The sequence below is a fragment of the Sinohyriopsis cumingii genome, chromosome 10 (genome assembly GCF_028554795.1).
Source record: "Sinohyriopsis cumingii isolate HCF-2022 chromosome 10, ASM2855479v2, whole genome shotgun sequence".
NCBI classification, from domain to species: domain Eukaryota; kingdom Metazoa; phylum Mollusca; class Bivalvia; order Unionida; family Unionidae; genus Sinohyriopsis; species Sinohyriopsis cumingii.
Genome location: NC_142970.1, coordinates 95138047 through 95152124, shown reverse-complemented (window position 1 = coordinate 95152124; position 14078 = coordinate 95138047). Strand labels below are relative to the sequence as shown.

Here is a 14078-nt window from a genome sequence, read left to right as displayed (position 1 = left end):
TCAAGTACATTCTACAATATAACTTGTCTTATTCCGATGATTTGGTTGTCAAGTTCAATCTACAATGTATTCTGTCTTAGTCTGATCATTAGGTTGTCAAGTTCAATCAACAATGTATCCTGTCTTAGTCTGACCATTAAGCTGTCAAGTTCAATCTACAATGTATTCTGTCTTAGTCTGATCATTAGTTTGTCAAGTTCAATCTACAATGTATCCTGTCTTAGTCTGACCATTAAGTTGTCAAGTTCAATCTACAATGTATTCTGTCTTAGTCTGATCATTAGATTGTCAAGAGCATTCTACAATGTATCCTGTCTTAGTCTGATCATTAGGTTGTCAAGAGCATTCTACAATGAATCCTGTCTTAAGCTGATCATTAGGTTGTCAAGAGCATTCTACAATGTATCCTGTCTTAGTCTGATCATTAGGTTGTCAAGAGCATTCTACAATGTATCCTGTCTTAGTCTGATCATTAAGTTGTCAAGTACATTCAAATCTGTATGATTAATGTCTTGATGGTTAAGAATGTCCTGTAAGGTTTGTGTTTTGCATTCTTCTGAAAACATCCCACTGAATTCCCCTAAAATAAAATTAGTTTTTAGCCAGTGAGTAAAAACGTTATATTTAATTAGTTTATATCTGTATCTCTGCTTCATCTGAAAGTGGATATATGTTCACATCGCTTGCAGTTCTGTTCTATGTATTATATGTTTACATTTATTGAAATCTTACCATTTTGCCCTCCTCATATATGCTTTGAGATATGTGTCATCTAATTCAACTGCCTTTGTACAATCTTCTATTGCCTGCTGTATTTTATTTATCTGAAAATAAAGTATGCAAGAACCTGAAAAACATGTAAACCATGAAATCACTATAAATGTAAACTTAAAACTTGAATGCACAGTACTAATGATACAAATTCAAATAATTTTTTACATCTGGAAATTCTTGAGGAGATTCATTATAAAATCAATTCAATACCTTGGTTTCTCCAAGATACCATGAAATCGAAACATTTCTTGTATTTTTATTTTTGCTATTTTTTGTGGGGTAAAATAGAGTTAATAATTACAGGATAAAAGGAGCCACAACCAGAATACAATCAATGAAAGCTACTTCCATAGCCCGCCAAAGCAAATTACCATGTTTTTGTATTACACAGTCACCCTTGACCTTGACCCAGGTTCATAACCTGAAATCAGTTGTTTGTAATACATGCTTGGATTCAGGTAAAAAAAATTTCATTGTAATGCAATTGCTGTACAGGTGACCATTTATTCAATCCCTTTATTACCATGCAAGCACAAGTCTAGGCAAGGAGCGCGCCTTAAATAAAAGTTATTCAAGATCGATTTTCCTTGGAGCCACAATGACCTAGAATTTTTATGTTTTGACCCTGAATCAACAGGCTACATTCATACCCTCGGTTTATGACCTCCACAAACTTTGGTCCAGGTACACTGAACTAAGTTATTATACACAGATTGTTTTTGTTTTTTGTAACCAGTGATCTTGTCCATTTACCATCAAGAGACTTCTTTCCCACCCATGATTTAAGTCATCCACAAACTGTATTTATTGTACATGATCCATAAATAAAGCACAATTTGTACCTTTCATTCGCAGATACCATCCACAAAGTTTGGTCCAGATAAGTGATGTAAGACTAATATTAATTCGTAGAAACAATTTTATTCGTTGAGTCAAAGACTTAAACCTTTTGGCCTAAGACTTAATCCTTACCCAAAGTGCTAGACATCCTCACAATTGGGTAACTGCTGATGGAAAACTCAATTCATTGTATGAAATAGGAACAGTTAATGGACAGGATTTTGTGTTTTGTGTTTTTGTAGTAATGACAATTTTAGATACATGTCTTCTGCTAATGACAAAGTTGTTGTTTAGCGTTTAACACCATTTTTCAGCACATAAGGCAAAAAAATGTGTTTTTGGTTGGCTGAACATCCCTGTTTTTCATTGCTGACCCTAGGACTTCACCCCACCCTCAGGTAAAAAAAAATAAATAAAAAATAAATAAAGAAATAAAGAAAAAAAATCAAAATATTGATTTGTGCATCTGATTGAGTTGCTTTTGCCCAGCACTAGAAGTATATATATATAAAATCATGTAGCCCTTGTATTCTTTAACAATATTTGTAAACAGATTTGTTACTTTTTTACTACTATTTGGAACTATTTGAACTTCACATGTTATAGGATTCAAAAATGCTTGAATATCCATTATATGCTGTGCATTAATTTTGCTCCTGTCCTGTGCTAAGTATATTTAATCTGTATTGTGTGACTGACCTATGTCCATAACTGAGGGCCTGAGTTTGGGCCTACCCGACTAAAATGTCATTATTTGCAAACATGTTTTCTTGGATTGGAGTTCAGGACATTGGTTTTCCTCATGGAAATTCCTGACCTACCTGATGTTTTTCATGTTCTTAACTAACATTGTTGTGAAAGACCTGACCTTGCTTACAGCTTATGGGAATGAACTTTTGACCCTCATCATGATCCCCTTATTGTGTCTTAGGTTTTTATACAAAGGTTGCTTACATTAGAATTGTTCATTCCTACTTTAACATCTGTATAGTGGAATCAGTCTTCTACTTGTGTTCCGTTATAATTTGAGAGGATTTATTTGCTTGAGTTATTCAATGGAATTATAAGGTGCTCATTGACTTTATGGCTAAATAACAATTTTGAAATTATTATGAATTCATTAAAGGACATTCTGTATTATATCACTGTGATACATCATGACTACTGACACATTAGCACATTCAAGGATACTGGCATATCTACACATTCAAGATTGGAATTCATTTGTTACAGCACTGGAATTCATTTGGAATGCTCTCAGTCAGTATAACTCCTTTATCCAACATTCACAAACACCTGTATGCATGTAAGTATAACTCCTATATTTGATGACATTCATAAACATTTGTACATATGACAGTATAAGCCATTTATCCGACATTCGTAAACATCTGTTTGCATGTCCATATAACCCAAAAGACATTCATAAACTCTTGCATACAAATTTAACATTTCTGACTATAATACATACAAGACAGGAACCCGGGGCTTGTGTTTTGAAGAGCACGACCACTGTGTGCCATCATACTCTTTAAATGGCTTCCACAAGAGTGATTGATCACTCTCCCCAATCTTTACTGTTCAAAAGAAATATTTCCAGATGTTTTCTGAGCAAACATATCAATTGTTTGTCACAGATTTAATGGCAGTTGCCTCTCACAAATACTGATATGTTTACAGAGTCCACCATTTTGATATATGAAATCATTACTGTAAACAATGAAGTCATAAATATTTGAGGAGAGAATAACTCGTTGACACTACCAGGAGAGCTGTTCACAGCTCTCCTACATTTTACAGAACACAAGCCCTGAGAACATCACATACTACCATACAGACTCTCTGCTGTAGTAATAGCATTCTAAATTTGAATACATCAAACGATGTTGAGGATATATAACTCACAAAAATTATAAAACAAAACCTTGACATTGTTTCCAATGATGAAAACGTTCTTTTGACTTAATCAGGTGAGACTGAAACTTGTAGCACATCGTGTTATATACCTCTGACACATTGTAAGAGTATACAAAACTTTGTTCACAATTATGAACCAGTCTTTCTGCTAAGTAGGGAAGACAAGCATGACAGGAGTTCCTAGCATAGAAACCTCAGACTGCAAGTACTGTGATCCTGAAGTTTCAGCTGAATGCAGCCAGTAATGGACAAGTCAAATGACTTTCAAAAAAAAAATTAAAAAAATAAAAACTAAAGCTCAATCATAAAACCTGTTGATGACAATCCTACAGACTCAGCTGTCACCATAAATGTTAATATATCTTGCTTATTTAGGTCAGACAATTAAAAGTGATATTAAGATTTAATCATACAAAGGCTGGAATTTATACAGTAACTACCAAATTTTGCCCTTAAAAATTGGGGGATGTTTTGGCACAGAAACTGCTTTTCTGTTGGTGTGACCTTGATCTGTTTGAGACTTTGACCCTAAAACTGATAGGGTTCTTTCTTACCCCAAGCACAAGCCATCCATAGAGTATGGTAACAATAGAAGGTGAACAATCTGAGTCAATGTGTGGAGACAAAAATCGTTAACAAACATATGGCTGGACTGATGGTTCGAAGGAAGGTTAGATGGACAGTCTACATCATGATGTAGTAAGCTCCACCTTATGGTGGGAGTAAAAGACAAAATTGCATCATAAAAGCTCCACCTTATGGTAGGAGTAAAAGACAAAATTGCATCATAAAAGCTCCACCTTATGGTGGGAGTAAAAGACAAAATTGCATCATAAAAGCTCCACCTTATGGTGGGAGTAAAAGACAAATTGCATCATAAAAGTAAGTTAAAGGTTTTCAAATGTTATAATAAAACTATTCATTTTATCATGAAATAATTTCATATTTATGTATTAAATGCATGTACTAGCTCTAGGCACCATTATAGTGCACTGTAACACAACCCTTCATAATATCCTTGTTGAATGTGTATCAATGGTAACCAAAACAGGTGAAGCATTTGCAAATCTAGAGTGACAGTATTACAAAAAGTTCTGTTCTCAACTTTGGTGCACACTAGAGTAGTATGATGGCTTTGTTTGGTTTTGTTTCACAACTAAAATATACATAAACATCTGTTAGCTTATGCTATTTATGAACCTTTAATTTTTAGGACAGTAACTAGTTTTATATTTTGTCTTGTCTACAGAATCGGTAGCATCATTTACATTCAACAGCAACTGTGTGGGATTCTTCCAATACAAACATGAGTCATTTAGAGATGACATATTCCCCTCCAATACACCACCAACACATAGACTCATACAACTTGAGATAACATTTCTTCCCTGATCCTCCATCCATGAAGAAAGTTGTACTACTAGAGCTGACATATTCCCTTTCTCATCCCCCGTGCAAATACTTCTACTACTAGAGTTGACAAATTTCCTCTCTGATCCCCAATGCAACGACTTGTACTTCTAGAGCTGAAATATTCCCTACTAGAGATAACTAACTATGCCTCTGATCCTGCACCAATACCAAGACTCCATTTACAAATACTCCTATTACTATAAATGACTTATTTTCCCCTCTGATCCCCCCACCTATTTACTGACAACTATTTCTAGAAATGACTTATTCCACCTTTGATAATCCACACCTATGGATTGAATCCTACTATGAGAGATGGCTTTTTGACACTCTGACCCCCCCAATGTACTGACTCCTACTACTAGATATGACATATTTCCCCTCTATTCCCCAACCTATGCAAAGATTTGTACAAAAATTACTCTATAGCCAAGAACTCCAACTTTGTTTCCATGATAACAGAAAAGATATTAGATGCAGACAATTCAAAGTATCAAATGACACCACTGTGCAACATACTTGACATATGTACTAAGTTTGATTGAAATCTCTTGGTTTGATTTTAGAATTGTGTTCCACAAATTAAAATGTTTATGGACTGAATGAGAGGGAGACAGATGGAAATTGTGATAGCTAAAGCCCCCTGTAAAAAAGCACGAAGACTGAGTCATCTACATAACCTGTTCTGTCTACAATAAGACAAAATTATTTGTTGCACATTTCATATATAATAAGTTTGCATGTACAAAGTAAACAGGGAAGAAACAAACATCACAAGATTTGCCCCAGAATGAAAATGTGAACTGTAGATGAACGATGATCAAATGAAAAAAAAAAAAACAATCCATTAAAATATTGAAGAACTGAGAATAATAAAAGACATACCATCAACGATAGCCTAATACATGTACCAAATTTTACGGAAATATCAGAAACAGGCCTGGACTTTTGCCCAAGAAACAAGTGAGTGGATGGGAAAATGACAAAAACAAAAAACTAATAATAATTAAACTGAAGAAATGTGAATAGGTAAAGGAAGATATGGACTAGTCTAATATATATAAAAAGATTTAAAGAGATATCTGAATGGTTTTAGTCATGCACACTATAGAACCAGTATTGCACAGATGGATGGATGAAAACAAATAGATGAATGTATAATAAATACTAAAAATGAAGTTAATAGCAAAATGCTCATACGAAATAGAGAGCTTTGCTCTGGTAATGAAAGTGTGGCTTATAGAGGCAAATAGACAACAATATGATAAATACTGAAACTGAACAGCTGTAGATAACAAAAGGCATATTTGGACCTCAAATCTACTAAGTGTACTGAATTTCATAGTAATGGTATTAACAGTTTTGAAGATTTGCTCTTGAAACAAAACCATGACTGATGGATGGACGGATGAACAGAAAAATGAATGAGAAGCTAAAATAGTGAAACTGAAGAATCATGAACAGCAAAGGCACATCTAAACCACTACATGTACAAAGTTTTAAAGATATGCCATGAACAGCTTAAGAGCCGTGCAACAGAAATATAATTGTGGATGATGAATGATGGATGGACAAAACAAAAGACAAGAAACAATAATGCAACTGAACAACTGATGAGTAAAAGACTCATCTGGACCATTACTAAAATACAAGCTTCTCGGTGACACCATGAATGAATTGGATGCTTTGGTTGGGAAACAAAAATGTTTATAAACAGGCTGACACTGAAATACATCCAAATCCATTTCTAAAAATAAAAGCATCGTAAAAATCTGAGTAGTGCAAAGAAAAAGAAAAGAAGGATCAGAAATATGAGGCATTGCAAATCAGCATAATCTGAAATTTTTTTAAATGCCTTCATGCCAGAATGCTGTCAGATTTGGACATATTATGTTTAAATGGTTCTTAAAAGCGAGGTTTTTTCTTCAGATTTGATAATTTTAGCAATAGTGGCCAACATTTAAAGGCAAATTAGCAATATATGTACAAATTTTAAAGGCTTTCACTGTCATGCTAGGATGATTTCTGTAAAATTTAGACAATCTCTGTTCAACAGTTCTAATTATAACAATGGCAACCATATTTGATGGTGGATTGGCAACATTTATATAAATTCAAATAGGTCCAGGGATTTTTGAGGAAAAGTTGAAAACAGCAAATATTGATAGATGATGGACAACACACAGAGCGGCAATGAAGGCAACTGGTCATTAAAAATGTCTATACGTAGACAATGCATGCCTTTTCCCACTCCTACAAAAATATTTCTAAATTAAACACTAATCTGTAATTACTCACCTTTGAGCAAACTGTAGCTCTGTTACAAAATAGTTTGGAGTTGGTAAATTTGTTACTGGGATCAATTTCCAGGGCTTGTGTGTACAAACTAAGTGCATCTTCATACTTTCCTACTCTAAATGCTTCGTTTCCTTCTTCTTTCTTGGTTATAAGGGCTTTTGCTTTCTGAAATAGATATGAAAACTGCAAAATTACAGATTTCAAACAATGAAAGGAACCAAAGTATTTAGTGTAAAGAACATCAAAGAAAGAAAGAGCAATGAAGAGTTTTCCAATGGGAAATGTCTTTCTGCCACATGTACAGAAATAATAAAACTGTTAGTGCTAATTCCAAGGTTTATCACACCCCTCTACTTTTTACTACACCCTGCAGAGTGAGATCACATTACCGAAGAGTCTGACTAAAAAAATTGTATACATGCCCCCATTATATGAAGGTACGTGTTATATTTACTTCTTGTTGTTGAGGGGTTTTACAACTTTTTCAGCGCATGATAGGCTCTACATGGCAGCCAGTATAAGTGGTAGAGGAAGAACCATGGAAAACCCTGCTAGGAATTATTGACCCACAGGAATCTACTTGTAAGCTTTCTCATGTACCCAAATTTGCCAAGCTGAGACTCAAACCCATGCTGGCAGAGGTAAGATTGCAGTTATCTGTAATGATAAGTGCTTTACACCACACAGCCACCTGGAGACCCATTATATTCAGTTAAAGATGTTTAAAAATATCACTGCAATTATATTTTTGGTGTAGCTCATCTTTGGCCCTCCTCCCAGACATTTGCTGGGGTGAAGACCAAACAAATATACAGCCCTCCCATCATAGATGGTTGCTGTAAAGGCAAGATATCTAACAAATCTGGTGAATTTTAAGTCTAGCAATGTAGGTGGAGATAGTTATGGACAGATGGATAGATAATACAAGGGAATAGAAACACAGATGTGGCAAGTAGGGGTGAAATTATTAATTGATATACTGTTTCATCAATACTTTCTCCAGATCAAGATGTGAAGAATCGACACGAAAATATCCTTAACTTGTACCACATATTTTAATCTTCAGCAGTTGTGAATAATTATTAGCTTCACTTTCTATTCTTTAAGCTGAGAATTCATCTGAGACAGCAATCACTGGCATATGCAATCATTTCTGTCAGATTTAGAAAAGCAAACTATTGACAATACCCACTTACCTTCCACAAATTAACTGAAGGTGACGATCTTGCATAGCTTGAAATCTCCACAACCCTCAGTTCCATGCAAATTATTTCATCCTGTCAGCAGTTTCAGCTACTGATAACCCACATTAATGTCAAGGAGACATTCCAGATTGAGCCTATTCACTGCTGTTACCGACAAGAAGCAAAACTCAATCCAAACAGATACAAAGCAACAGATAAGCTTTGCGCAAAAGTGGCTATTAAATGATCAGTAAGTACTTAAGCCATCCATGAGGAACAAGTTTGGAACATCTGTTTTTATTTTCATATATGTTAAAAGCAACTGACAGTGCAGACAAGATAAAAAAAAAAAATAAGCAAAGAACTCTAAACAGAGCTGATTACAAACTGCATGGTGGGGCCCCGAGTGGTCTAAAGTGCTCACCGTTACGGGTCATTGCCATCTCACCTGTCTGTGTGGGTTTCCATCTCAGGTTCGGCCAGTGTGGGTATGTGAGAAAGCTTGCCAGCAGCTTCTTGTTGGTAGGTGTTTCTTTCTGGAGTTTCCCCAGGTTCTTCCTCTACTATTTATACTGGCTGCCATGTATAGCCTATCTTGTGCTGCAAAATGGTGTTAAACCCTACAACAACAACAACAACAAACTGCATGAGTTATAGTCTCCTTGTTCATTTCTCAAAGGCAAGTGGGAGTTATCAATAATTTCCTTTGTTACTAATAGAAACAAGTGTACAATAGCAGTTGTTTAGCATATCTGGTTGTTAACCATCTCTACTCCCCCATCCAGACTTTGCTCTATAAAAGACTTTCCTTGTGTGAGGAAACTGCAAAATTGCTTCTATTTTAAAAATAAGACCTTATTTCCTTCCCAATTTAAGTGAAGATACAAAATAAGATGTTTTTTACAGCATTCATGCAGTGCAAAACAAGGGGCATAGGAGTAGAGCATCTGATCATCTGAAGAAGCCTGAAATTGTCTAACAGCTTGAATTAAAATCACTGACGACAGGTAGGCTGTTTGGATTTTTTGTTCTTTTATCATGTTAAGGATGAGAATGGCACATGAACAGATAAGTCTATGTCTGAAATCTGCATACTGAAAATATAACCAAGTGTGTGCGTGATTTGGATTTTTTAACGTAGCTTTCACAATTTTTCAGTCATATCACTACAATGTCTGCAATGTGGCAGTTAAGTGATGTCTAGCACTGGGGCATCCTGCTGCAGACATAAAGCAAGATGTCCCACCCAGTCACATTATCCTGACACTAGTCCAACCAGTCCTAGCACTAACCTCTTCATGCTGAGCGCCAAGTGAGGCTGCTTCTAATACCTTTTTTATAAGTCTCTGATGTGACTCGACTGAGGTTAGAAACAGCGACCTTCCGCATCCGAGGCGTACACTCTAACCACTAGGCCACCAGAGCAGTCAAAATATAACCAAGATGTCAATACATAAAGTACAGCACAAACCTACCTTTGAAAGATGTTTGAAAAATACCATAATGTTGATGTATCAAAAATGTATCATAGTGTATGCTGTGTTGCCCCTAATGGCAAGAATGAACCTGTTCCACATTAAAGCATGTTATTTTTCGTGGGTTTAGTATTCATTAAACTCAAGATTAAACAGTTTACTTTGATGATAAAACAATTGAAAAGTTCATCAAAATTTAAAAAATATAAATAATTGATGTCTGAAGGACAAAAGAAGTAAATGAAAACCAGTGAAATAAGTAAGACTGAAATCAAGATATCCATTCTCTTTAGATATAGGTGGTAAATTCTGAGAATTAGGTACAGTTCTTATCATAGTACCTTATAGGTCTCTCTTGCTTTCTGATGATCAGGTGCAAGCCTAAGAACTTGTTGGAAATGCTGAAATGCTTTATCTATATTGTCCTGATAATAAAGACACATTCCCCTGACAAACAAAGCGTCAGCGTTTATACCGTCTCTCTGAAGAATGTCACTGAAAAAAAGGAAAAAGGATGTTATTACGTCCAAAAATATCCACACTTGTAACATTTTGTCAAATGTAGAAAAAACGGTAAATTTGTGAAATCCTTGACCATGATAAAAATGAAACATAATATAAATTTGCAAATGTTCATACTTTTACCATTATAAAATATTTTGTGCAACTTATCTAGAATTTCAGTTGCCAAGAAAGTTTTAAAACCTGTTTCAGGTTGTAGAACAATTGATTTTCCTCGATCAGTTAAGTTATATACCAGTGAAAATTAACGATTTTTTCATCAATGGTGAAAATGGTCACTTGGTTTTAACATCACTTTTTAACAAATTAATGGCTCTATTATGCCAAGAAATGGAAGTAAAGTACCTTTCCCAAGGACACATTAAGGCAGCTGCACCGGACATGCCTGACTGGATATCAAACCTGCAATACTTTGTTCTACCAACTGGGCCCCTTGCAGCTCTCAGTACACAGCATTAAATACCAATAGTCTAGCAATTTTATTTTGGTGTTTGGTAAATTTAGCAATTTGTAAAAAAAATGTGGGTTTTAAATTCTGCCTAGCTATTTCAGATCCATTGTAATATATATATGATAACAAATTCTGATCAGGTTTATTTTTACTATCCTCATGAGACTTGCCAATGCTACGACCTGTGTAAAGCAGTTTGTCAGTAATTATGTCCGTTTTCAGTTAGGCTTAATGAAATATGTAGTGGCAACAAGCTTTCAAACAGTTACAATTCATTTAATTTCTTTGTTTTACCTTACATCATACAGCTACTGTTGTGATTGGTCTTACACCATACAGCTAGTGTTGTGACTGCTCTGCTTGTTTCCAAATATGGATAAATATATGAGTATTTTTTAAACTTACTTTTGTACCAACTGTTTGGACATATAAAGAAGCCAATTATTACCTTTTCCTTTAACACATTTTTGTTGCCTGGATATTTTCAAGCAACGCTATAATGAAAAGCAATTAGGACTATCTTGCAAATCCAGTTCTCCCATGCTAACATATTTAGTAAAGAAGCCTAAAGTTATCTGCCCAAATAAGTGGCAGAGTGATCTCCCCTTGATACTGGTGCGACCTTAAGTTACTAGTGGAGCAGAATGCATGCTCTCAAAATGGATGTAACTGTGGGGAGGCTGTGAGAGCGTATGTGTATCATAATTGGAAAAGTACTTTTACTAGAAAAAAATTGGTTGTTCTTTCAATATGTTACCTGATCATAATAATTTAGGAGAATGAACAATCTCAAGTCTTTCACTGCAGAAATGCATTCCAATTTGTCATTAATAGATCCATTAATGGTCGATTCTAGAGGACACATATGCAAGTGAAAACAGAGAGATGATTAGACAATTCCATTTATATTATTTGATTCTTTCAGGACAGCAAGCCCACTTATACATCAAGTCAGCCTGGAATATGATGAACTTGTATGTGGATTTGATGTGGATGACACGACTGAGGAAAATCACATCACATTGACCCCTAAGTTCCAGACACTGGTTCCACCAAGCCAACTCAAATAATTCACCAGAACAGCATTGTCTTAGAGAATGAGGATGCTCTGTGCAGACAGCTCATCTTGCCACCAATAAACTGCTTTCTGTATGGCTTTCATCTCAGGGATGTTGATAAGCAAATAATTCTCCTGAGTGAACTGTACTCCATAGATTTCCTAGAATGATGGAAGGAGATGTGCATCCCAGCTCTCCCACATCTACATCCATACAAACCATGATCCCTGGAGAAAGAAATACCTGACGTGAGCCAACCGAGTTTGACCCTTATCCATAGAAGTAACCTCAAATCCAGGGAGAGTTTTACATCAGCCCAAGAGGCAAGGTTTTGGCAGCCACTGGGACAACTAAATTATTTGTAATGGTCTCATAAAAAGGCAGCTTAAGACAATGTGGTCCACTGCCACACTGAGCAAATCCAGTAGGCAAACAAATTCTCAGGCATAGAGATGGTCCTGTGTAAGAAATTAAGTTACCGTCGTGTTGGTTCTCAATGCCCGTGCTGAGAACCCCATGCTGACATCGGCAAAATTCGGAGATGGTATGATGTTGGATTTTTCCTTCTTGATAAGAAATCTAGGGCTGAGTAATGTAACACTGGATATCATGTTTTGCTTCAGGATATAATTCAGGATATAATTCACTGGAATCTTTTACAGAATGTCATCCTGGTAATTTTATGGTGCTGCCATGAAGGTGGTCCATACCTGGACCATTACTCTGTCCAACAGACAAGTGAATACTCGTGGGCATATGACGAGTCCAAATGAAGTGCACTTTACTGGTAAAATATGTTTTTGTAAGCTAACTGTGTGAACTTCCTGGAAGCTTTGTGAGTGAGGACATGAAGATAAGCATCTCTTAAATCCACAATAACTAAAAATTCATTCTCCTCAATGTCATTTAGAACAAGTCTCTTTGTTTCCATCTTTGGGCACATGAAATGATTAAAGATGCTTATGTGTATAACAAGACTGAGAGTATCATTAGTCGTTGGGACCGGGAACAGTCTCAATTCACCCTAGAAACAGACTGAATTAAAACCCCAAGAATAGTCGCAATTAAAACCCCAAGAACAGTCACAATTAAAACCTCAGAATGGGTCTTGATTAAAACTCAAGGAACAGACTCAATTAAACTCCCAGAAAGTCTCAATTAAAACCCCAGAACATCTCAATTAAAACCCCAGGAAGAGTCTCCATTAAAACCCCAGAAAGACTCAATTAAATTCCCTCCCCGTGGCTGTGGACAATTGGTCCATTTGAGGACTTGTTTTTGGATTTCCTTAACAAGGAAAAGACTAAACAATATTGGCTGCATGCAAAACTTGGATTTTTGATTTTTAAGAAAGTTGAAGATCAAAGCATCTCATTCCACCAGCTAGTAGCACTAGTTACAGCATTGGCCAGGGTGTGTTAGGCTGGTCTACTCAAGATATAGGCCATTCTACAAACAGACACACACATCTGGGGTGGGATATGATAAACTGTGTTTACCTTGCTGGCTACTGATACCAAGTCCAGCATTGAACATTTTGCAGCAGTTGGTGTGTGTTGTTGAATGCCTTCCAGTCCATGCATAAAAGTACTGGTTTGCCATCCCCATCGCTGCCACGTCTTGGTTGACTGTTGGAGTGTCCAAGTAATAAAATGTAGTGTGTGTCTTATAGAACCTCCAAACGTTCATAAAAGGCATTGCCGTGAGAAGAGTCAGTTGGCCTGTAATTGTTGATGTAGGCAGCCAAAAATGTCAGAAACTCATCCTGAATGAATCTAAATTGAACTCATACATGCCAACATTAGGATTTTACCACTGCAATCATATTTAGTGATCTTTTCATTACTGTTCCATACATTAATTTTAAATGTCATTCTGATTTGCCTTGCAGTATAATTTTAAGGACTTTGAAGTCGGTCTCACTTGTAAGCTATTAAACTGTTACCCTCTCCATTGCTAAAATCAACATTGTATAATAAAAATGCACTGACATCAAGTCATCAACTCACTTTGTAGTTTCCTGAGCTTCCTGGAGTCTTCCAAGCAGACATAGAAACTCTGCCTTCTTTACTCTGAATTTTACACATGTTTTTGCTGTGTCCAAACATCTATCCATATAAAACAATGCCTGAAAAGATTATATGTA

At 35.8% G+C, this 14078-nt stretch overlaps 1 protein-coding gene across 1 annotated transcript in view; it reads right to left on the bottom strand.

Annotated features, from left to right (window-relative positions):
• LOC149790603 (dnaJ homolog subfamily C member 7-like) overlaps positions 1 to 14078 on the bottom strand; it is a 60453-nt gene that overhangs the window by 17685 nt on the left and 28690 nt on the right. The window contains exons 6-9 of the mRNA XM_089972705.1: positions 13942 to 14060; positions 10243 to 10396; positions 7243 to 7407; positions 733 to 824 (exon numbers count right to left, since the gene is read on the bottom strand). Of these exons, the coding sequence (XP_089828831.1) occupies positions 733 to 824; positions 7243 to 7407; positions 10243 to 10396; positions 13942 to 14060 (530 nt within the window). The remainder of the gene's footprint in view (positions 1 to 732; positions 825 to 7242; positions 7408 to 10242; positions 10397 to 13941; positions 14061 to 14078) is intronic.